This window comes from Pleurodeles waltl, chromosome 12 (assembly GCF_031143425.1).
Source record: "Pleurodeles waltl isolate 20211129_DDA chromosome 12, aPleWal1.hap1.20221129, whole genome shotgun sequence".
NCBI classification, from domain to species: Eukaryota; Metazoa; Chordata; class Amphibia; order Caudata; family Salamandridae; genus Pleurodeles; species Pleurodeles waltl.
Window position 1 is genome coordinate 84,453,732 of NC_090451.1, and position 20,401 is coordinate 84,474,132.

The following is a 20,401-nucleotide window of genomic DNA, read 5'->3' on the forward strand; positions in this document are numbered from 1 at the left end:
TCATGCAAACTCATCTTTGATGTACCGAACCAAAGAACCGACTTCTTTCATAATATCAAAGTTGTTCAAAGGATCCTGCCTCAATGGGAAACCTAACCAAACGGAATAGGGGAAGTGCATATCTGGATTAAGTTAGTTTTAAAATAACAAACACCTGACGTGTTTGTTGAGCGCCATAACTAATTTTGGACTTTTATTTCCTTAATAATTATACCAAATGGGCTATAGATCAAACCCACATGAAATGACAACCTAATCCCACTAGATGTAGAAAAAATGCTACAGCATCAGTGATGTGTAGGAACCGTTGAAAAAAACTAGGGTGAGATTAAGAGTTTACCACAAACTGTATTATACCCAATCTAAAGCCTGGAGCCTCATTATTATATAGATATTTGGGATGTTGCTACTGTGTGGGTAGTCTGTTATCAAGTATCCCCACCTCCCCCATCAAATCACTCCAGAAACCACTGGTGTCTCTCGCAATAGAGATGCTTTTACATGGTACTATAATTCTAAATTACATTATTCTGCTTTTTACTGTTTGTTCTATCTTTGGTACTAGAAACGACCACTAGCCCAGATCTGTCTCTGCCTTCCCCTTTGCTATATCTAATAATATAATAATGCCCTACTGTTCACCATGTTGATCTTCTGATCGGTGCCTTCTGTGTAACGCTCTTCCCTTCAGCTATCACTACGTATTTTCAGAAGTGTAACGCTAATTTGTGTTTCTCCCAACCTAACATACAATTTTTGGCAGAAGTAATACATTGCCAGGAAAAAACATCGCACTGCAGTACTTCGTTTTTTTAAATACTAGTGAGGTTAGTCAAAATTCCACATTAAACCACCTAAAGTTATATAAAGTCAGAGCCTCCTCAGCTGTGAACAACTTGGTCCAATAGCAATTTAAAGAGTGAGGTTGATGGACAGGGAGGAATTTAATTTCTATTCAATCGTTTTATTGTGTGATTTATTAAAATAGTAACCAATCAATTAATAATTAATTTCGATCTCCAGGATTATAAAAAGTGCATACAAACACAAAGTCATCATAAAACAGTTAAAATGATAAAAACACCCATGGAACCCATTACTGTTCCCTAAGATGCATATCAGCAACAATGTAATGAATTGAAACAATTATTAAAGCCAACAAAAGTGTACTAAAATCTGCGACAAAAGGGCACAAAAACTGGATCATAGAAATGCACCATGTAAATCGAAATAAAATGTATACCAGGCATAATAAGGTTTCAGAGGAGGAGCTTCGCAGAACAGTTCGGAAATATTTGAATTAGGAGCAAATTGCGAAGTCTCTAAATGTGCAAATAGGTATTCGACTCAAACAACTAAACGTACAGGTACTAAAAATAAATGAATTGGTAAAACACAAATATTTAAGCAAACCTAACCCACCTCACCTGGGCTTTAAGCACAGTATCCAGGACACCCCAAAAAGCGTTAACACAGCCAATCGCCCACTAGACATAAAAATGGCAAATATCAGCGGTAGCCTCGCAGCTTCAATCATTTTCAACCACCTAAACTATATCGCAGCACGAATCTGGACAATGGAAATACTGTCTGTAAAGAAATGGCTCCCTGTTGCAGTTACCCCCCCACTTTTTGCCTGATACTGATGCTGACTTGACTAAGAAGTGTGCTGGGACCCTGCTAACCAGGCCCCAGCACCAGTGTTCCTTCACCTAAAATGTACCATTGTATCCACAAATGGCACACCCTGGCATTCAGATAAGTCCCTTGTAACTGGTACTTCTAGTACCAAGGGCCCTGATGCCAAGGAAGGTCTCTAAGGGCTGCAGCATGTCTTATGCCACCCTAGGGACCCCTCACTCAGCACAGACACACTGCTTACAAGCCTGTGTGTGCTAGTGAGAACAAAATGAGTAAGTCGACATGGCACTCCCCTCAGGGTGCCATGCCAGCCTCTCACTGCCTATGCAGTATAGGTAAGACACCCCTCTAGCAGGCCTTACAGCCCTAAGGCAGGGTGCACTATACCATAGGTGAGGGTACCAGTGCATGAGCATGGTACCCCTACAGTGTCTAAACAAAACCTTAGACATTGTAAGTGCAGGGTAGCCATAAGAGTATATGGTCTGGGAGTCTGTCAAACACGAACTCCACAGCACCATAATGGCTACACTGAAAACTGGGAAGTTTGGTATCAAACTTCTCAGCACAATAAATGCACACGGATGCCAGTGTACATTTTATTGTAAAATACACCCCAGAGGGCACCTTAGAGGTGCCCCCTGAAACTTAACCAACTATCTGTGTAGGCTGACTGGTTCCAGCAGCCTGCCACACTAGAGACATGTTGCTGGCCCCATGGGGAGAGTGCCTTTGTCACTCTGAGGCCAGTAACAAAGCCTGCACTGGGTGGAGATGCTAACACCTCCCCCAGGCAGGAACTGTGACACCTGGCGGTGAGCCTCAAAGGCTCCCCCCTTTGTCACAGCCCAGCAGGGCACTCCAGCTTAGTGGAGTTGCCCGCCCCCTCCGGCCACGGCCCCCACTTTTGGCGGCAAGGCTGGAGGGAACAAAGAAAGCAACAAGGAGGAGTCACTGGCCAGTCAGGACAGCCCCTAAGGCGTCCTGAGCTGAAGTAACTCTAACTTTTAGAAATCCTCCATCTTGCAGATGGAGGATTCCCCCAATAGGGTTAGGATTGTGACCCCCTCCCCTTGGGAGGAGGCACAAAGAGGGTGTACCCACCCTCAGGGCTAGTAGCCATTGGCTACTAACCCCCCAGACCTAAACACGCCCTTAAATTTAGTATTTAAGGGCTACCCTGAACCCTAGAAAATTAGATTCCTGCAACTACAAGAAGAAGGACTGCCCAGCTGAAAACCCCTGCAGCGGAAGACCAGAAGACGACAACTGCCTTGGCTCCAGAAACTCACCGGCCTGTCTCCTGCCTTCCAAAGATCCTGCTCCAGCGACGCCTTCCAAAGGGACCAGCGACCTCGACATCCTCTGAGGACTGCCCCTGCTTCGAAAAGACAAGAAACTCCCGAGGACAGCGGACCTGCTCCAAGAAAAGCTGCAACTTTGTTTCCAGCAGCTTTAAAGAACCCTGCAAGCTCCCCGCAAGAAGCGTGAGACTTGCAACACTGCACCCGGCGACCCCGACTCGGCTGGTGGCGATCCAACACCTCAGGAGGGACCCCAGGACTACTCTGATACTGTGAGTACCAAAACCTGTCCCCCCTGAGCCCCCACAGCGCCGCCTGCAGAGGGAATCCCGAGGCTTCCCCTGACCGCGACTCCTTGAACCTAAAGTCCCGACGCCTGGGAGAGACCCTGCATCCGCAGCCCCCAGGACCCGAAGGACCGGACTTTCACCGGAGAAGTGACCCCCAGGAGTCCCTCTCCCTTACCCAAGTGGAGGTTTCCCCGAGGAATCCCCCCCTTGCCTGCCTGCAGCGCTGAAGAGATCCCGAGGTCTCTCATAGATTAACATTGAAAACCCGACGCTTGCTTCTACACTGCACCCGGCCGCCCCCGCGCTGCTGAGGGTGAAATTTCTGTGTGGACGTGTGTCCCCCCCGGTGCCCTACAAAACCCCCCTGGTCTGCCCTCCGAAGACGCGGGTACTTACCTGCAAGCAGACCGGAACCGGGGCACCCCCTTCCCTCCATTCTAGCCTATGTGTTTTGGGCACCACTTGGAACTCTGCACCTGACCGGCCCTGAGCTGCTGGTGTGGTGACTTTGGGGTTGCTCTGAACCCCCAACGGTGGGCTACCTTGGACCAAGAACTAAGCCCTGTAAGTGTCTTACTTACCTGGTTAACCTAACAAATACTTACCTCCCCCAGGAACTGTGAAAATTGCACTAAGTGTCCACTTTTAAAACAGCTATTTGTCAATAACTTGAAAAGTATACATGCAATTTTGATGATTTGAAGTTCCTAAAGTACTTACCTGCAATACCTTTCGAATGAGATATTACATGTAGAATTTGAACCTGTGGTTCTTAAAATAAACTAAGAAAAGATATTTTTCTATATAAAAACCTATTGGCTGGATTTGTCTCTGAGTGTGTGTACCTCATTTATTGTCTTGTGTATGTACAACAAATGCTTAACACTACTCCTTGGATAAGCCTACTGCTCGACCACACTACCACAAAATAGAGCATTAGTATTATCTATTTTTACCACTATTTTACCTCTAAGGGGAACCCTTGGACTCTGTGCATGCTATTCCTTACTTTGAAATAGCACATACAGAGCCAACTTCCTACATTGGTGGATCAGCGGTGGGGTACAAGACTTTGCATTTGCTGGACTACTCAGCCAATACCTGATCACACGACAAATTCCAAAATTGTCATTAGAAATTGATTTTTGCAATTTGAAAAGTTTTCTAAATTCTTAAAAGACCTGCTAGGGCCTTGTGTTAGATCCTGTTTAGCATTCCTTTTAGAGTTTAAAAGTTTGTAAAAGTTTGAATTAGATTCTAGAACCAGTTGTAGATTCTTAAAAAGTATTCCAACTTTTAGAAGCAAAATGTCTAGCACAGATGTGACTGTGGTGGAACTCGACACCACACCTTACCTCCATCTTAAGATGAGGGAGCTAAGGTCACTCTGTAAAATAAAGAAAATAACAATGGGCCCCAAACCTACCAAAATACAGCTCCAGGAGCTTTTGGCAGAGTTTGAAAAGGCCAACCCCTCTGAGGGTGGCAACTCAGAGGAAGAGGATAGTGACTTGGAGGACAATTCCCCCCTACCAGTCCTATCTAGGGAGAACAGGGTCCCTCAAACCCTGACTCCAAAAATAATAGTCAGAGATGCTGGTTCCCTCACAGGAGAGACCAACACCTCTGAAATCACTGAGGATAGCCCCAGTGAAGAGGACATCCAGTTAGCCAGGATGGCCAAAAGATTGGCTTTGGAAAGACAGATCCTAGCCATAGAGAGGGAAAGACAAGAGATGGGCCTAGGACCCATCAATGGTGGCAGCAACATAAATAGGGTCAGAGATTCTCCTGACATCCTAAAAATCCCCAAAGGGATTGTAACAAAATATGAAGATGGTGATGACATCACCAAATGGTTCACAGCTTTTGAGAGGGCTTGTGTAACCAGAAAAGTTAACAGATCTCACTGGGGTGCTCTCCTTTGGGAAATGTTCACTGGAAAGTGTAGGGATAGACTCCTCACACTCTCTGGAAAAGATGCAGAATCTTATGACCTCATGAAGGGTACCCTGATTGAGGGCTTTGGATTCTCCACTGAGGAGTATAGAATTAGATTCAGGGGGGCTCAAAAATCCTCGAGCCAGACCTGGGTTGATTTTGTAGACTACTCAGTAAAAACACTAGATGGTTGGTTAACTGGAAATGAAGTGTGTGACTATGTTGGGCTTTATAATTTGTTTATGAAAGAACACATTTTAAGTAACTGCTTCAATGAAAAGTTGCATCAGTATCTGGTAGACCTAGGTCCAATTTCTCCCCAAGAATTGGGAAAGAAGGCAGACCACTGGGTCAAGACTAGGGTAACCAAAACTTCCACTGGGGGTGACCAAAAGAAAGGGGTTACAAAAACTCCCCAGGAAAAAGTGGGTGACACTAGAAACAAAGAAAAAGAGTCCTCTGTAGGCCCCCAAAAACCAGAACAGGTGGGTGGGCCCCAAGACACAACCCAAAACAAAGGTGGGTACCAGGGTAAGAACTGGGATGCCACTAAGGCCTGGTGCCACAACTGTAAACAGTCTGGGCACCACACCAAGGACACTTCTTGTCCCAAAAACAAACCCCAGAACAAAATTCCTGGGGTAACCAGTGTAGCCATGGGAGATGACTCCTCAGATGAGGAGGTCTTCCTAGCCTTCAACTGGAAACAGGGCCCAACAGGTGAGTTGGAGATTCCAGAGGGAAGCAGACACTTCCACCACCTACTGGTGAATGGAATCCCAACCACTGCCCTGAGAGACACTTGTGCCAGTCACACTATTGTGCATGACAGGCTGGTGCTCTCAAACCAGTACATCCCAGGTGAGACTGCCAGGGTAAGAGTTAGCCTAGACAGGGTCACTAAGAGGCCTGTGGCTTTAGTACCCATAGAAGTGGGTGGCACTCTTAGCTGGAGAAGGGTAGTAGTCAGTACAGACCTCCCCCTTGATTGTCTCCTTGGAAATGACTACCCAGAGGTTAGTCAGAGCCCAAGAGAGGAACTGGTCCAGTGCCAGTCCTCTCCCAAGGATTCTGGAAGTCCTGCCTCTGCAGTAAATGCAAGCAGGCCCCAGAAGAAGAAGAAAAGAAAACAGAGTAGGAAGGGTGGACAACCTTTAGCCAAGGTTACAGCAAGCCAAGGAGATTCTGCTCCAGTAGGGGAGAACTCCAAAAATGGCCCTGATAAAGTCCAACCTGACCCACAAGAAGTCCTGGCTAGTCAGGCAACTGTTAAACCTGAGTGGGTGGCTCCTCAGCTAACAGAAGAAAGAGTGGAAGAAGGGTGTTTACTACAAGATGTGGTAACCCCCCACTCCAATACAGCAGACAGGCAACCTGAACCCAAAGAAGCCTGTAACTTAGCCCCTTCCCTTTTAGGTGAAGAGCTAAAGGTGTGGTTCTGGGCACTGACAGCTGTCAGTGGCCTCTGCTGGGTGTTAGCCTTTATGGCTGCACTATCCTTAGCATGGTGGTCTGACCCCATGCCAAATAGCAAGTTAGGCCCCCTGACCCTATTGGTCATGGTGGGGTTACTCCAGCTCTGGGTAACCTCTCTGGGTAAGCTAGGGGTGACCCTGGCCAAGATAAGGTTAGCAGAGGTGGACACCTCTAAGACCAAAATAGAAAGAATGGGTGGAGACATTGAAGAGGCAGACAAGAGGCAATTCAGACTAGGTCCTATCACTGTGGAAGTGGGTCAGTTCCCCAAAGGGAATGACCTGAACAGAAGGATGTAAGGCAGAGTAGGCCCTGCAACTAACCAGCCTATTTCTCCTACTCTTCCTCGCCTGACAGACTAGGAAGACTCTCCCAGCTTGGGCTGAGTCTCCTGGCCTGTGGGCTGGGGGGGGCTTGTGTAAAGAAATGGCTCCCTGTTGCAGTTACCCCCCCACTTTTTGCCTGATACTGATGCTGACTTGACTAAGAAGTGTGCTGGGACCCTGCTAACCAGGCCCCAGCACCAGTGTTCCTTCACCTAAAATGTACCATTGTATCCACAAATGGCACACCCTGGCATTCAGATAAGTCCCTTGTAACTGGTACTTCTAGTACCAAGGGCCCTGATGCCAAGGAAGGTCTCTAAGGGCTGCAGCATGTCTTATGCCACCCTAGGGACCCCTCACTCAGCACAGACACACTGCTTACAAGCCTGTGTGTGCTAGTGAGAACAAAATGAGTAAGTCGACATGGCACTCCCCTCAGGGTGCCATGCCAGCCTCTCACTGCCTATGCAGTATAGGTAAGACACCCCTCTAGCAGGCCTTACAGCCCTAAGGCAGGGTGCACTATACCATAGGTGAGGGTACCAGTGCATGAGCATGGTACCCCTACAGTGTCTAAACAAAACCTTAGACATTGTAAGTGCAGGGTAGCCATAAGAGTATATGGTCTGGGAGTCTGTCAAACACGAACTCCACAGCACCATAATGGCTACACTGAAAACTGGGAAGTTTGGTATCAAACTTCTCAGCACAATAAATGCACACGGATGCCAGTGTACATTTTATTGTAAAATACACCCCAGAGGGCACCTTAGAGGTGCCCCCTGAAACTTAACCAACTATCTGTGTAGGCTGACTGGTTCCAGCAGCCTGCCACACTAGAGACATGTTGCTGGCCCCATGGGGAGAGTGCCTTTGTCACTCTGAGGCCAGTAACAAAGCCTGCACTGGGTGGAGATGCTAACACCTCCCCCAGGCAGGAACTGTGACACCTGGCGGTGAGCCTCAAAGGCTCCCCCCTTTGTCACAGCCCAGCAGGGCACTCCAGCTTAGTGGAGTTGCCCGCCCCCTCCGGCCACGGCCCCCACTTTTGGCGGCAAGGCTGGAGGGAACAAAGAAAGCAACAAGGAGGAGTCACTGGCCAGTCAGGACAGCCCCTAAGGCGTCCTGAGCTGAAGTAACTCTAACTTTTAGAAATCCTCCATCTTGCAGATGGAGGATTCCCCCAATAGGGTTAGGATTGTGACCCCCTCCCCTTGGGAGGAGGCACAAAGAGGGTGTACCCACCCTCAGGGCTAGTAGCCATTGGCTACTAACCCCCCAGACCTAAACACGCCCTTAAATTTAGTATTTAAGGGCTACCCTGAACCCTAGAAAATTAGATTCCTGCAACTACAAGAAGAAGGACTGCCCAGCTGAAAACCCCTGCAGCGGAAGACCAGAAGACGACAACTGCCTTGGCTCCAGAAACTCACCGGCCTGTCTCCTGCCTTCCAAAGATCCTGCTCCAGCGACGCCTTCCAAAGGGACCAGCGACCTCGACATCCTCTGAGGACTGCCCCTGCTTCGAAAAGACAAGAAACTCCCGAGGACAGCGGACCTGCTCCAAGAAAAGCTGCAACTTTGTTTCCAGCAGCTTTAAAGAACCCTGCAAGCTCCCCGCAAGAAGCGTGAGACTTGCAACACTGCACCCGGCGACCCCGACTCGGCTGGTGGCGATCCAACACCTCAGGAGGGACCCCAGGACTACTCTGATACTGTGAGTACCAAAACCTGTCCCCCCTGAGCCCCCACAGCGCCGCCTGCAGAGGGAATCCCGAGGCTTCCCCTGACCGCGACTCCTTGAACCTAAAGTCCCGACGCCTGGGAGAGACCCTGCATCCGCAGCCCCCAGGACCCGAAGGACCGGACTTTCACCGGAGAAGTGACCCCCAGGAGTCCCTCTCCCTTACCCAAGTGGAGGTTTCCCCGAGGAATCCCCCCCTTGCCTGCCTGCAGCGCTGAAGAGATCCCGAGGTCTCTCATAGATTAACATTGAAAACCCGACGCTTGCTTCTACACTGCACCCGGCCGCCCCCGCGCTGCTGAGGGTGAAATTTCTGTGTGGACGTGTGTCCCCCCCGGTGCCCTACAAAACCCCCCTGGTCTGCCCTCCGAAGACGCGGGTACTTACCTGCAAGCAGACCGGAACCGGGGCACCCCCTTCCCTCCATTCTAGCCTATGTGTTTTGGGCACCACTTGGAACTCTGCACCTGACCGGCCCTGAGCTGCTGGTGTGGTGACTTTGGGGTTGCTCTGAACCCCCAACGGTGGGCTACCTTGGACCAAGAACTAAGCCCTGTAAGTGTCTTACTTACCTGGTTAACCTAACAAATACTTACCTCCCCCAGGAACTGTGAAAATTGCACTAAGTGTCCACTTTTAAAACAGCTATTTGTCAATAACTTGAAAAGTATACATGCAATTTTGATGATTTGAAGTTCCTAAAGTACTTACCTGCAATACCTTTCGAATGAGATATTACATGTAGAATTTGAACCTGTGGTTCTTAAAATAAACTAAGAAAAGATATTTTTCTATATAAAAACCTATTGGCTGGATTTGTCTCTGAGTGTGTGTACCTCATTTATTGTCTTGTGTATGTACAACAAATGCTTAACACTACTCCTTGGATAAGCCTACTGCTCGACCACACTACCACAAAATAGAGCATTAGTATTATCTATTTTTACCACTATTTTACCTCTAAGGGGAACCCTTGGACTCTGTGCATGCTATTCCTTACTTTGAAATAGCACATACAGAGCCAACTTCCTACACTGTCACTCTGCTTAGATCTGTACCAACATTTCTGAGAGCCTCTGTGTGCTGTTTGATACCCAGATTCCTACATAAGGGAACTATCCATTTAGATCTATTTAAATTATACACTGGGCAAAAAAACAGAAAATGCTCCACTCTGATGCCTTGTAACAAACTGGGCACATATCATTTCCTGACAGACCCCTGGACCATTTACTACAAAATTGTATGGTTGGAAGGGTCTTAAATCTGAACTGGGTGTGCAATTTCCTTGCCTGTGGAGGAAAAATCTCATCAATAGTTGTTTAAAACAAGGGCAACGGTTTGATATCAAGAAACCCCCTCACCAGAGAACCCTTACTAGTATGCTTTATTTGCAAAATAACTGGTTCCCAACAGTCTGGTTTTAGATATTGTACATAGATCCTCAGGAGAAAACCTGAATCTAAGGAGTCCCAATGCTTCCAAAAGCAAGCGCAAAGAGTTCAACCATGGGATTTTACATACACAACCTGCAGATAGCAAGGGGGTTAACCCCTCACAATAGGATCTTAGCTCCACTGTGGTCCATAATCCGTGCCAATAGGTGAGGATTCTACACTCAACTTCATTATAAACACATCTATGGGCCAGATCAAAACAGAGGGGGATCAACAGGGTACTTGCCGGAAGACCTAACAGTGCCTTGAGGAAATCATTTTCAGCAAGGTAGAGTGAATGAATGGTCCCAAAGATCACAGCCATAGAGTGCCACACCTAAGGCCTTCATAATATAAATGTACACTTCTTGAGTAGGTTTTTCTATGTATTTTTGCTATAGTAGCTGAGTATCGAGTGGTGTTGAAGTGGTGTACCTGGTCGATTAGATTAGTACCAACTTTGATATTCCTCGATGTACCTTTCTGTCTCACTGAGCCAAGTACCATAAACCTGGTTTTGGTACTATTTATCTCAGCCCCCTTTCAGAACAAAAAGAAAATATATAACATCTTTTGCAGACCCTGAGGGGTCTTGGACAATAAAAGAGTGTTGTTGGCAAAATGGACCGGGACCCTCCTGCCACACAATTTAGAAGTGTCATAGCCATCGTTAGTCACAAAATCTACCACTCCATTTATATATAATGAAAAAAGGGTGGGAGCAACTACACGCCCCTGCCTTACTTCTCAGTAAATACTGAAGGGGTTGGTTAGTTGGCCACAATCACCCCACCGTACTTGAGCATCATTTTCAGCATGGATCCAAACAAGTATGTTCAACAGACTAGCCTGCATACCCACTTCCTCTAGCCCCACCCAGAGTTTTGGTCTGGGAACCAGGTCAAAGGCCGCACGAAAATCGACGAAGGCAACATAAAGATTGCCCCCGACTATGAGCGAAGTTTTCCAATAGATGGAACTAAACTAGAATACCTAATCTATAGTACTAGTTTTACTCTTAAAGCCCATCTGAAAGTCGGAAAGGATGCTGTAATCTTTAATCCACCTATTTAAATGAGCCAGAATCTGTTTGCAAAAGATTTTCTGAAGAGCATCTAACAGACTAATAGGTCTATAATTGCTTGGGCCACTGCGATCCCCTTTTTTGTATATCAGAACTATTTCTGCCAGATTCCAGGATCTCCATACCTGCTAAAATTGCATTTGACAGAAGATGTATGTAGCAAGGTGGCAGTATTATGTGGTATGACTAGGGAGTTTTACCATGTAATACTAGCACGTTACTCAGTAGTGGACCTCGGGTTCACACTAGAAACCTTAGCTCAGTCCTGGTAGAGTGACAAAGAGTAATCAGGGTACTTAGAGGAACATGTGTAGAGCATTTCACATTACCAACATGGACGATAAGTAAATGACGTGACTCAGAAGAAATCCAAATCCAACTTAGAAAATGAAAGCTTATTTTTTATATAAAGTTAGACATCAAAATTAGCTTTTTAAGTTACACATAACTGGAGGTATGACTTTTAGAAGCTTTGGAAAATAGGGTATTTTCACAGTTTAAATGGCTCCCATTGTAGTCAATGGAGAAAATCAAAGTGTGCACTTGGGCACTTGCAGGGTGAGTTCCGGGGAGCTCCACCTGGACTTGAGGTTCTGCGTGCCCCTAGACCAGGAGTCAACAGTCAGTTTCTTATTATCTTGCCCAGGTGCATAGCAGTTTTGGTTGTCCTTGGTGCTGATGGGTCCACGGCTGCTGGTTTGTTTGCCCCACTTGCCAAACGGGTATTTTCAACACACGCTCTACCCTTTGGATGTCTTTGGGGGGCCTGGATTTGACAGTTGGAACTTCGTTACCACGTCCAGTGGCTCTGGGTGCCGAGGTGGCTTCTAGCTGTCAATCACAATAGCTGGTTGTGCCAAAGATGCTTTGCTGCTCCTCTCATGGTACCTCTCTTCAGGATGAAGAACCACAGGAGAGGGGTCATTGCTGATTTCAGTCTCTATGCTGGGAGTCTGCTCTGGAGTTGGTGATGTCTGAGTGGATGTTGGGTTCCAGACTGGCGACAAACAAGCCTTGATAGCTGCAAAGGTGGTCCGCTGGTACTTCGATGGCTGGAGGTCGTCCAGCAGGGAGTAGAGGCTTGAATCTTGGCAAAGACCTCACTCCCACTCTTTGGAAGCTGGACACCAATTTTTTTGAAGCTCACTCACATGGAGCCTGTCGGGTTGCAGTTCTTTGACTTCAGCACATCGTTTGGTCCTGCAGTTTACAGGGGACTGGTCTCACCAGTCAGTGGAGTCTTTCCTTGCTCCACTGGCGCCCCTGTTGCCAGGACCAAAAAGCTTTCACCTCGGGCACACGTCAGTCACTCGGTTCCAGTGGTGGTTTCTGTAGGTCACGCCTGCGTCCTCTCTTAGCGCTGCTACAGGGGTCCAGGTCCTGTTGTCGGTGACGTTTTCTTTGTGCCTCTTCTTCATTACAAGTAAGGACTAACTTTCTGGTGCCAGGGGAGCCCCTTAAAACCTGGATTTAGGGCCCACCGAGGGGGAGGGGGACAGTGGCCAAGGAGCTACTGGTCCCCGAGGCTAGCCCACCCATGTAGTGACCCCTTCCTGGGAGTGGGTCACTTTCCCACCCAGAATCCACTAAACCTAAGGGTTGCCAAGATGGTAGAACCCTTCCTTGTCTATAGAGGCCCTTTAGCCCACCTTAGAGGTATGGCTAGCCTTTTGGGAGTGTCAGGCTGGACAGGGAGGGAAGGGCTTTGTCCTCCACTGGGGCACAAGTAATTACACTTCAAAGGCGGGTGAAGCCTTTGAGGCTCACCGCTATGATTACCTTTTCACAGTAGCCAGTATGGGAGGGAGGAGGTGTGAACTCCTGCCTGCTCAGGCCCTTTGTCTCTGTTCTGTGGAAGTGCTAGCACAACCAGCAGGAGGGCAGACTTGTGTCTGTGGTGGCAAAGGCTTGAGAGAGCCTGCCAAAACAGCAGAGAGCTTGGTAATTCGGTGGGCATCATCTAGGGGTGCCACCTGGGCACGTGCTAGTTAATCCTGAGAATGGGCATCTTGTTCAAGGGGTAAAAAGCAAGATGTTTTGTACCAAACACAGGGGGAATCGGCCAGGCCATCACAGAGCTGGACATCTGGGAACTACCCAGATGCCAGTCCATGTTATCCTATGGACCGCTGGTTACTCGTGGTAGCATTATGTTTTAAATGCTATCACAGCGTCATATATGCTCATGCGTATATGTCATCACTCATAGTACAGTGCACCCTGCCTCCTGGGCTATAGGAGGCCTGTTTTAGGGGTGACTGACCTGTATTATGGGCAGGAAAGGGACTCTGCCTGCACCTGGTGTGGGCAGAGTCGTATTCGAGCAGCACGCTGCTCATGCAGGCTGACATGGCAGCTCTGCAGTCTCACTTTTACTCGGGTCACACAGGGTGACACAATCAGTGCTGCAGCCCTGGTGACCCCTTTACCACCCTTGTCCTGGGTACCATTGGTATCAATTACCTGGGACTTATAGGGGTAGTAAAGTCCTTGGCAATTAGCCTATGCAATTCAGCATACAGTTTAAGGGAAAGAGCATAAGTACTAAGCTCTGGTTAGCAGGCCTCAATACACTAACACGTCAAAATCAACAGCATCAAGCAGCAAAAAGTGTATGTGTGTGGGAGTGACCATCCAAAAAGGGCACTTTACAACAATGTAAGTTTCCCACACTTTTACATTAGATAGATGGAGTTTGCTAGGCAGCATATCAGAACCAGGGGTCTTTGCTACTAAGCTGGAGGAAATGGCTGGCATGGTCTCATTCAACTTCTGCGTTATAGGGGGGGTAGTTAGTATTACCTAAGTAGACCTGCTTAGAAGGCCGCACCGAACCTTCTGACCCTGGTAGCAATCCACCTTGTAGAGATTGCCAAAATGACTGACCCACTGCCGGGGTTGTACACAAAACTCAACATTCCTATTAGGCCCCCTCTCAAAGACAGAAAACGAATTCCAGAAGGTTTTAGTATCCTTACTGGCCAGAGAATCCTTCAGGGAGTCCCAAAGGGTGTTTCCCACTCTCTCTTTGCCTTGGTTAGCTCCCTCCTATAAGCCTTTCATATTTACAAGTACATATCTGCAGTCAATTTTGGCAGCAGCAATAAGATCAGCCTTAGCTGCCGGGCATGCTTTACTGAACCAAGGAGTCCTCACTGGCTCTTTCTTCAACATCTTCTTCCTTGTTGCTAAATCCCTTCTTACATTATAAAATAATTGCTCATGCACTTCTGAAATGGTTCGAAAACTATTCACATCATCAATGTCACTGAGCTTAACTTTTGCCTCTCTAACCAGGTCAATAACTCTGTCTAGGACCTCTGGATTCCTGTCTACCCACTTCCATCTGATGGTTTTCCCACTGTTGGTATAAAATACCTCCCCTGGGACGTGATGACCATAGGTGACAGACTGCCTTCCCAAGCCCCCTTCAAAATATAAGGAGAGCGCATTATGGTCACTGTCCTTCCTTTCCAGGACTGCCATATCATTAATGAAGGGCCAAACCATGACCCGGACCAAACAATAATCAATTCTACTCAAGCAACCCACACAATTAAAAGTGTGTTTGCCCTGTAGATTCGAGGGGGTACTACCATTGGCTGCTCTAAAATCGAAGTTAAGAGCAAGAGCCGCCAGTTGTGCTGCACGTGGTAACCATCTGGCAGGAGGCAGCTCTACTTTAGCGCAGATGCCATTACAAGTCCATTCCAGAGGTTAGATCAGGACCATATGCTAATAGAGCTTCAAATGTAGTGTTGAGGTCCCCAGCTACAGTAACATAGGAGTTGTTTGGGAAATCGGACAATAATGCTTATAATTTCACCAGGGTATACGTGCAGCCAGACTGGTATACATTGAATACATTGAAAATGGACAGGGTTACAACTGAGGCAAATTTAAGGGATAAGGACAGTAAGTCTATAGATTCAGTAGGAATGGGAATAATTGTGCATTGAAGAGCGGCCTTGACTCAAATAGCTACACCTCGAGATGGGCTCCCCCTTTCTTGCTTCAAGCATTCTTGTGGAAGCTAGTAAAACCATTCCTGTAAATGGGGTCTGTGCACCAGGTCTCTTGAAAGACACAAATATCATGAGACTATATGAGCCGGCCCCATTCACCCTCAACTAATTTACTTTTAATCCCAGCAACATTTCGAGACAATATTTGTATCTGGTTCTGATTCTTTTTTAACCCTTTCAGTACTTAATTGGCTAGCCATATTTGGACGCTGAGAATACCCCTCCTTAGGACTTATAGCAGTAGTGATAGAAACATTAAACTGATTAGAGATGTATGCCCACGCAGGAAAAGTCACAGCAAGCACCCGGGGAAAATTTTCCTCTACTCAGTCTGCCTCTCCTTTTGTAAACTCTTTAGAAAAGGAGGCCAATACTGCTACTATCCACGACCAGCATTTGCAGCCCGTCTTGGCTTTTCGCCTTATGAGTTGGAAACTTAATTAACCTGCTGTTCTTGCGCACAGTAATACACAGGTTCTCTGTGGCTGCTCTATTGCTCATCGACAGGTCAATCTCCACCACTTCCTCAAATGAGCTATAAATTTGGGGGTTCTCCAAACCAGAAGGCACTTGGTGATGCCCGTGCTGTCCTGGTCGGGCTGCTCCTTCTTGACCAAACCTGAGCATGGCAAGACATCCACCTCCTTAATGTGAAAGTCATCAATATGGTTAAGCACCAGTGTAGTTATTCCAGACAGTACAAATTCAACTTTAAAGGATTGGGCATTGCTCCGTCCTGAGCTTGGCCCAACTGATGCTTACCCAGCCTCACTATTTTCATATCTCCTGAAGAGAACATTCTTAACTCAGAAATTGTGTAAAATAGATCTAGATTATACAAACTACAAAACATGCATACTTATTTCACAGAAAGATGTGATCATCAAATACTAAAACTAAAAACAGCAGTTAGACATAGATTCATTATAAATGTATGTTAAAATCGCTATAAAAGTGTACACAAATTATAAAATGTTATTTCTTCAGTAACAAATACAAAAAGCACCCAGCAACCAAACCTAAGGCATCACATTTTGGCATAAGAAAACATGTGACTGCTTCATTAATCAATCTTCTATTCTTTTGCTTTAACCCAAAATTTTAAAACAATTTCAGGGTAGAATTAAAAAACAATGTGTTAAATCATTTGGTAGGTGTCTTACTCTCTGAGCTCTTCCCAACTGTCTCATTCGATTTTCCGCACTAGGGTTAAGCAATGTACATAACAGCAAAATCAGTTATCTAAATATATACGTTTTAAAACAAAATTGTCTGCATGCTTTAAAAAAATGAATATTTTGTATTTCCTTGCAGTAAGTATTAAAAAGTGTTTTGGCTGGCTGGATACTCTCCTAAGATACCTTTTTTAAACTATCGACTCGCACACTGATTTGGCCGTGAGTCTAACTTTTAAAAGTACAGGCTGTGAATATATGAGAATGGAGATGCACTGAGAATGAGCTGGACAATTTGTTTAGTAACTTTTTTCTAACTATTTTCTGTTATTACTCTTCAAGGCTCAGTATGAAAACCCCCCTCATATTTATGCGCTGACAGATAACATGTACCGAAACATGTTGATTGACGGAGAAAACCAATGTGTCATTATCAGGTAAGCCCAGATCTTGTATTATTGAACATTCATATCAACTGGTGCTTCAAAGCTAAGTACATTGTCAGGTAGTTGGTGTGTGACTTCCATGGGTTTGTGCAACGTCTGCAAAAATATGTTCAGCAATCGGATCATAAATGTTAAACCCTGAGGGCCTGCCTACTTAGCGATTCATCTCTTTAAGGTTTGTAACATTTTTACCACTGAGTAGAGTGGTGGGAATCCATGAAAGATTCAGTGTCGTAAACTGCAGTGTTATAGCTAGAAGGGCTACTCAAAATATATTGTTTATCGTCATTGCTCGAGAGAGAAAGTTTCACGAATACACACCAGTATAGCAATACTATGAATTTCAGCAAAAACACCTCTCAGAATGAATGTAAAATGTGGCTAACAACTCAGAAGGTCTATCTGACACCTCTTAACAATCAAGTCACTGAACTGAACAAGTCCTTCTTTCTTACCCCTTTATAGGAGACTGAAAAATAATAGTTTCTTTTTCAAAACGTTGCGGTGTTGTATGTGTTGTAGAATTTCGTTTTCTACTAGGCACATGCGTCTCAAGCGATGAATAAATTGCTAAACGCCAGTTATGGATAGGCAGTGAAGTAGCTGCTACATGTGGCTGCCCTTTCCCTGGCACTACCCTTGCTGCTCCTGGTCTCAGAGGTCATGAATTCTGTGACAGGAACAGATCGGAAGCAGTGCTGCAATACCCTGTTTACTACCTGACGTTTCCTCGCTTTGCCTGTCCCCTGACTCTACAGTAGCTAACATAAGGCTGTTTGGAGGCTAGTTAAGGGGAAAGGGCCATCAAGTTACATCATTTGCTGTCAGCGGTTGAGTGAGGTAACTTCCGAGGCCCTTGGCATGTTGCTCATACAATGTCCATGTGTGGGCAGTGATGTCACTCCTGTAGACCCTGGTATTTTCCTGATTCGATGATATGTGTGGAATAAGTTCTCCAAAAATAAACCACAGGTCAAAAAAGCCTAGTGTGCTAAGGCAACACGTGACAAATTATGATTTCTATGTTTTGAGTACTTGGGGGAACAAACTCTATTTTTGGGCAAAATACAACAGTGCTGATCCCCACTGGTAGGACAAATAGACAATGTGAAAGCGTGAAAAAAGAATTCACACAATTGAATTGAAAATGTGTTCCCCAGAAAGGTGGCTGCTATAGTTTAGGTAGTTGATCCATAATTATTTTTGGAGGAGTTACCACTGCACCCCTACCAAGTGTTAGTGTAGCCTGAGAAATTATTGCCCACAAAATATTGCTGAGCTCTAAATAAGATAGAGGTATGAATGCTACATTCACCAGTGTTATAGCATTAGTGTAAGTGGGCATATTCTCTGCAAAAAGCACCCTCCAAATCATTAGGCCCCCTTCTGGGCTCCAAATGAGTTGTGAAAAGGCTAACGAGTCTTACAAAGGATGTGCTAAATAAAATGATGATTTCCCACACAGTGGAAGGGGCCAATGAGGTTTAGTGGTGTTCTTGTCTTTCTATCCTTGAAACGGATTTACTCCTGCTCATGACAGACGTGAGTCTGTAACTGTTCTCACAATGGGTTACTCTAAAGATTTGTGAATACCCAAATATGTTTCTGTTACGGAGAAGATCCCCTAAAGACCTAAATCCATAAATGAGTAAATTTGTTTCCAGGAGAAAAAAAAGAGGGTCACCTCTAAAATTCATTGTTTGGTTTCTAGAAACAATATACATTAAGTAGCAATGTATGTCAGTAAGCAAGAAGCAATAATCAATGATTGTAGGCAAATGGATAAACAATGTATGCTAGAGCACAGAACTATACACTTGATCTTGCAGTCAAGCACAGAATCTGCATGTTCTTAATGGAACCATCAATGCCTTTAGTGAGAAGAGGAGGGACATTGTGGTGAAACATCTGGCTTTGCTTAAAGAATACATTCCAAACAACTTATGTTTTGGATGGAGACAGATAGGGAAATATACCCTCTTTATCCTTTACTCCTCTGGTTTATGGTATGTTCAAAGGTAACAAAAATGTCATCATTGAAGGACAGCTGGACTGGCAACAGGCGTATATTACTGCTTTCATCCCCCTTTACAAAGATCTTTAGAAAATAGGTATATTAAAGCTATTCTAAGCTTTAGTAGTTTGCTACTCCCGCCATCCAGCAATCACTGACAAACAGGTGTGAGGATCAAATTTATAACAAAGATTGTAAGAAATGAAATATTCAGCGGTTCGTCACTTGAGTGAAAGGTTGTCTATATAACGTAATACAAACATGCATTTGTAAAACGCACATTCACAGCAAAGGACCTCTTTACTATTCACAACACGTTTTTCATAACACAACTCAGTGGTATTGACTTGATTGCCATAGGGTGGATGAAAGGCTTTGTGAACCTGTAGGGATTGATCCTTTAGGGACTGATCCTGATACCATAGGTTCAAACACTTCAGAAGATTATTTAATCCACAGAGACATCAGTCAGTGCTAACTGAAATTTCACCACCTGTGTCATTGCTTACAAATGAGTGTGTGACATCACCTCTGCCAGCTTCGTCTATCATACTGGCAAAATTGTGTAAATGCCCTGTCAGTTCTCCAGTAACCTAGTCTTTATAATGAACTATGCAGATTTTGATTTTTTGCTATAATGATATAAAGTAAATCATAGCAGTACTTGAAATCTACCTGATAATCAGAATAGAAGCTAAAAATTAAAAGTAATATGTGATTTAAGTAAACGAATGTTAACTACATTTTTTGGGCATAAATGTGCATTAGGACATTTAATTTGTTTCTTGCCATAAATGTGCATCAGGACATTTAAGTTTTTTCTAAGTTTTTTTCTTGTCATAAATGTGCATCAGGGCATTTAATTTTTTCTAGCTTAGGAAAATATGTTTCCAGTTGGAGATGTCCCTGATCCTATGCATCTCATGAAATATGGGGCTGATTAAAGGAACATTTCCACCCTATTTAAGAAGCTTCTTAACACTTTTTTGATTATACGTCCAAGCGTAAATGTAGTGTGAAAACTATTGGTAAGGTGTGCGAATGTCTCTTCCATGCTCCAGCACATACCCCTAAATTTAGTACAGCATAGTACATACCGATTTTCTGTGGAACCATAGGGGAACCATTTGTGGGAATAAAGGTCTGCAGGTGGTAAGCCAAGGATGTCTGTGGGTCAGAATATCGAAGACAAAAATATCGTCCTGACAAAATATTCAATACCACTTTATCATGAAGGTAAGTACATATAGGTGAGTATAGATTTATGATTCTTAACTCCACATCTTCATACTGTAAATATATTTATATAGCGCTTGTACACATATGTGTAGTTAAGAATCGTAAATGTATACTTAGCTATATAAACATACCTTTATGATAGTAAATGTTTTGGCCACATTATTTTGGTATGTCAGGATTAGAATGTTGATAGTCTGCTATACTATCACTGTGAGTTTGGATCTGCCCTTTGCAATGCAGGTGGGGTTTTGCACACCTAG

The 20,401-nt window shown here is 45.1% G+C and overlaps 1 protein-coding gene across 1 annotated transcript in view; it reads left to right on the forward strand.

The window, feature by feature from the left end:
- MYO1F (myosin IF) overlaps positions 1 to 20,401 on the forward strand; it is a 235,806-nt gene that overhangs the window by 91,693 nt on the left and 123,712 nt on the right. Inside the window, exon 4 of the mRNA XM_069217167.1 lies at positions 16,785 to 16,879. Coding sequence (XP_069073268.1) covers positions 16,785 to 16,879 — 95 coding nt within the window. The remainder of the gene's footprint in view (positions 1 to 16,784; positions 16,880 to 20,401) is intronic.